A 4,107-nucleotide genomic window follows, 5' to 3' on the forward strand; every position below is an offset into this window, starting at 1 on the left:
CCCCCAAATTCGACATTCCGAGTCCTTTTCGCGATCCCCCCCGACGTTCCAAATATCAAGACCGTACGTCGAGCGGTTAAGATTTGTGCCCAACGGACGGACGGACGCACGGACGGACGGACGGACGGACGGGACAATCATGCGATTCTACAAGCTGCATCTGACTTTGTCAGCTGAACTAAAAACGCGTGCGCGCACACACACACACACACGCACGCACGCAAGCACTCACGCACGCACGCACGCACGCACACAGACGCACGCACGCACGCACGCACGCACATAGACGCACGCACGCACGCACGCACACAGACGCACGCACGCACACACGGACGCACACACACACACACTCGCGCGCGCGCCCATGCATGCACACACGGGATGAAGGATGCGCATCGAGGGAGGCAGCAGCAATGTTGCCGACGGCTGATCAATCACGACTAATCAAGTATAGCGACTAACGATCTCTCCATGCTAATATATATATATATATATATAACGCAGGATGCGCGCTCGCACGCACGTACGCACGCACGCACGCACACACGCACGCATACACGGTAACACACGCACGCACACACACACATACGCGCGCGTATACATGCACGAATGTCGGTTTCTTGCACGCACGTGCACAAGTAAGCACACACGATGATTACACGCACGCACGCACATGCACGCACGCACGCGCACGGACGCACGCTCATTCCACCGCTCCGCTCCCGAATAAGGAAGCACTCGCACGAGGTGAAACCTTTACACGTAGCAATGCCACGACATTGCCGCTGCATGAATACCCGCTGATTCCGCTGCTACTGGATACATCTACTAACGCTAAAGACTACTCCTACTGAGGGCGACATCGAGAAAGACGTCGTTTGCTCGAGTATAGCACGGAAGGCATGAAATCGGCGCTAAAGTACGCGGTTTATTAGAGTACCTTTTTTTTCTCTTTGAACAGTATAGACATAAAATGAAGTGAAAGCGGGCAGCTGCTTGCGACGTCGTAGCTCTGCGAGTGAGTAAGTGAGTGTATCTATCTATCTCTCTCNCGCACGCACGCATGTAAAACATGTCGCTCACCGGTCTCGCAGAACTCTCCCTCGTAGTCGACGAAACTGCAGCTGCAGATGGCGCCAGTGTCGGTGCTGATGCACAACCCTCCGTGCTGACACAGGTTCTCCACCTCACATTTGTCCACCTCGTTATACCGCAGCCCGACGCTGTCAATCATGCGCGGCCGCACCGTCGTGCCCTCCCCTCCGGCCGTGACGTACACCACGTTGCGCACGTGACCGCGGTAGTGCGGTTCGAAGACGACAGAGGGCAGTGCGAGCGACGAGAGCCGCTGGTGGTAGAAGCGCGGCAGGCCGCCGAAAAACACGTCGCTGTTCGTCGTCGCGTTGCCGAACGCGCCGTCGTCGACCGCGGCGACCACGGCCGACCGCGGCGGCGCGTCGTCGACGACGAGCGACGTCAGCGCCCCCCGGCGGCGAACCTCGACGAGGTGCCACGCAAAGTCGTTCAGGTCGGAGCCGGCGCGCAGCGCGATCGCACCGCCGCCTAGGTTCATGCGCAGCCGCGCGGCTCCCCCTAGCAGCTTCAGCTCGAAGAAGTCCGTCTGGCCGCCGTCGTCGGTGTACATGAGCAGGCCGTCCGATTGGTCGGTGCGGAACTCGAACGTGAGCGAGGCGTCAGCGTCTGCGGCAGAGGGCCAGCGCGGGAAGCGAGCGTAGGAGCTGGGGGAGCCCTCGAGCACGAAGCCTCGCGCGAGAGCGCACGCCGTCGCCATGACGACGACGACGACGACGACGAGGGGAGGGCAAGGCGACGATGACGACGATGTGAGGGTCATGGTGAGGTCGCGTGATGACGTCACGTTATGAGGTCACACGATGAGGTCTCGTGATGGGTTCCTTCAGCAGTAGCAGTAGCAGCGGCGGCAGCGGCAGTGGCAGCGGCGGCAGTGGTGGGAGCGATGTCGTCTTTGGCGCGGTTTTCACACGCTTCCTTTTCCTTTTCACACGCTTCCTTTTTACAGGCTTTCTTTTCACAGGCTTCCTTCAGACGCCTTCTCTAACACGCTTCCTCTCGTGCCTCGCTCGAGCTGCTCTTAATCACGTGAAGTCACCGATCCAGCGTCGACCCTGCAGCAGGAGGGATGTAAGATGGAGCAAGCCAGCAACGTGTGAGAATAATATATATATATATACATATTTTCACAACACTACACTAGCGGGTTCACAGAATACACAGGTGGGGAAGACTGACAGACATTGTTCGATAGTATGCAATCAACAAACTCACTACGAATCAATTGACACGTAAATGCAGATGCAGCGACACCTTCTTATCGCCTAAACGTCTAGCTGATGCTGAATTAACACTTAAATACCTACATAATTGTCTAGTAGCCATTCGTATAACTGGTAAATACCTACAGCCGTACCTTCGTAACACCTAAACGCAGACCTAATGCTAAATTAACACCTAAATACCTACATAATTGTCTAGTAGCCATGTGTATAACTGGTGTGTGGGGGGGTCTGTACTACTCGCTAGTAGTACCTTCAGTTGGTCAATGCCAATGTGAACGACGACAACAACGGGCCCTTTACGCGGAACAACAGCGCGTATGAATAGGCGTTGTACAGTGTAAGATTTCGTCAATGTTTACTCGCGCTTGGCTCTCCATTCGTGCATAAATGTTAAAGGAAAATGAGTAGCAGCTCTGAACATTTTCCCACGTATATATGCTGTCATGCAGGCATTACACCGTGTATGGCTCGGGGGGGGGGGGGCTGCGTGCATGCTATATTGAATGGGCTGCTTGGTTTCCATAGTAATGAATGTCAACAGTAATAAGCTTCGGTAATGGTTTTCATTCGACGAAGAGAATGATTGGCCTTCGCCTTGAAATTCAAAAGATTTATAATTGGTTGGGGAGGAATTCTCTGTTGTATATACCCAGGAGAGAACGAGAGGAGCTTTATAATGATAGCTCCTTAATGATCATGATTTCAATCCCCATTGTACGATGAGAAACATCAAACTTTCATGATCATGCTCGCACGTTTGATATCGAATTATATCTGAATGTTATCGGTCTTACAGATTAATGAGATCGTGTTTGAAAAATAATTACGTACGAGTGAAATCGGTTATTCTTGCTAATCAAAATCTTAAATTAGAACTTCATTCACATCAAAGTTCATAATGTAGACACACAAAAGTCCCTCATGATTAAACATTGCAAACATATAGGAATTTTTTCCGTCGGCTATATAATTGGCGATATTTGCCCGTAGCGTCAGCTTCAGCTTATGAAAGAAGCTCAATGAGGTTTTAATGCTGGCTGGGTTTGAAAGGCTGCATCGTAACACGCTGTACCCATTAGAAAGCTCACGTGCGTGCGGTTCCATACAAAGCTAAGTAGCATTCTTAACCAGAAGCTCCTTATCAGAAACAAAATCTTAAGGTCTTAGCGTAAACTTTTTTTTTCTCCTAGATCGTTGGTAGAAACATCGTTACACTAGTTACTCATACGCAGAGTATAGATGTGTCGCGGTCTACGAGAAATAAATTAATGGTAAGACTAATATTGAATGTTAAGAATTAATGTTATGACTAATAATTCTGTGTCTGACACACGGGCCACAGTAGAGGTTTCCCATTATTACTCTTCACGACAAATAGTCAGGTATTTTTTCACCTTGCATCTCACGCGCATCATTCTCTGTTCTATGATTGATCAATTTTCTATGTGACTACCTCAACAAACATGTACACAACACCTGCCCTCAACACGTATACGTGTGTGTGTGGGCTTCATCAATGCCTTTACAGATTCATGTGTGATTGTAAAAAGCACGTTTACTTTGCAAGAAGACGTTTGTTGGAAGCGACGCTATGTTGATATGCGAAGGATTTCGTAATTTTAACTAATATGAAACACTATGTAGAAGCTATTATCGGATTATGCTGTGTGAAAATTGGCAGGCATATGACACTGTAACAACAATAAACATATCAACATCTAACTGATATCCACACATTCTCCCTCCACACTCCATCTCCCCCCTCCCCTCCACTCACTCACCCCTCTCC

At 50.3% G+C, this 4,107-nt stretch overlaps 1 protein-coding gene across 1 annotated transcript in view; it reads right to left on the reverse strand.

Moving 5' to 3' along the window:
- Positions 1–1,083: 1,083 nt before the first annotated feature.
- LOC106817617 (neurexin-3-like) overlaps positions 1,084–4,107 on the reverse strand; it is a gene marked incomplete at its 3' end in the record, with an annotated part of 14,824 nt that continues 11,800 nt past the window's right edge. The window contains exon 2 of the mRNA XM_014822296.1: positions 1,084–2,147. Coding sequence (XP_014677782.1) covers positions 1,084–1,855 — 772 coding nt within the window. The remainder of the gene's footprint in view (positions 2,148–4,107) is intronic.

Source organism: Priapulus caudatus, unplaced genomic scaffold, assembly GCF_000485595.1.
Source record: "Priapulus caudatus unplaced genomic scaffold, Priapulus_caudatus-5.0.1 Scaffold1798, whole genome shotgun sequence".
NCBI classification, from domain to species: Eukaryota; Metazoa; Priapulida; class Priapulimorpha; order Priapulimorphida; family Priapulidae; genus Priapulus; species Priapulus caudatus.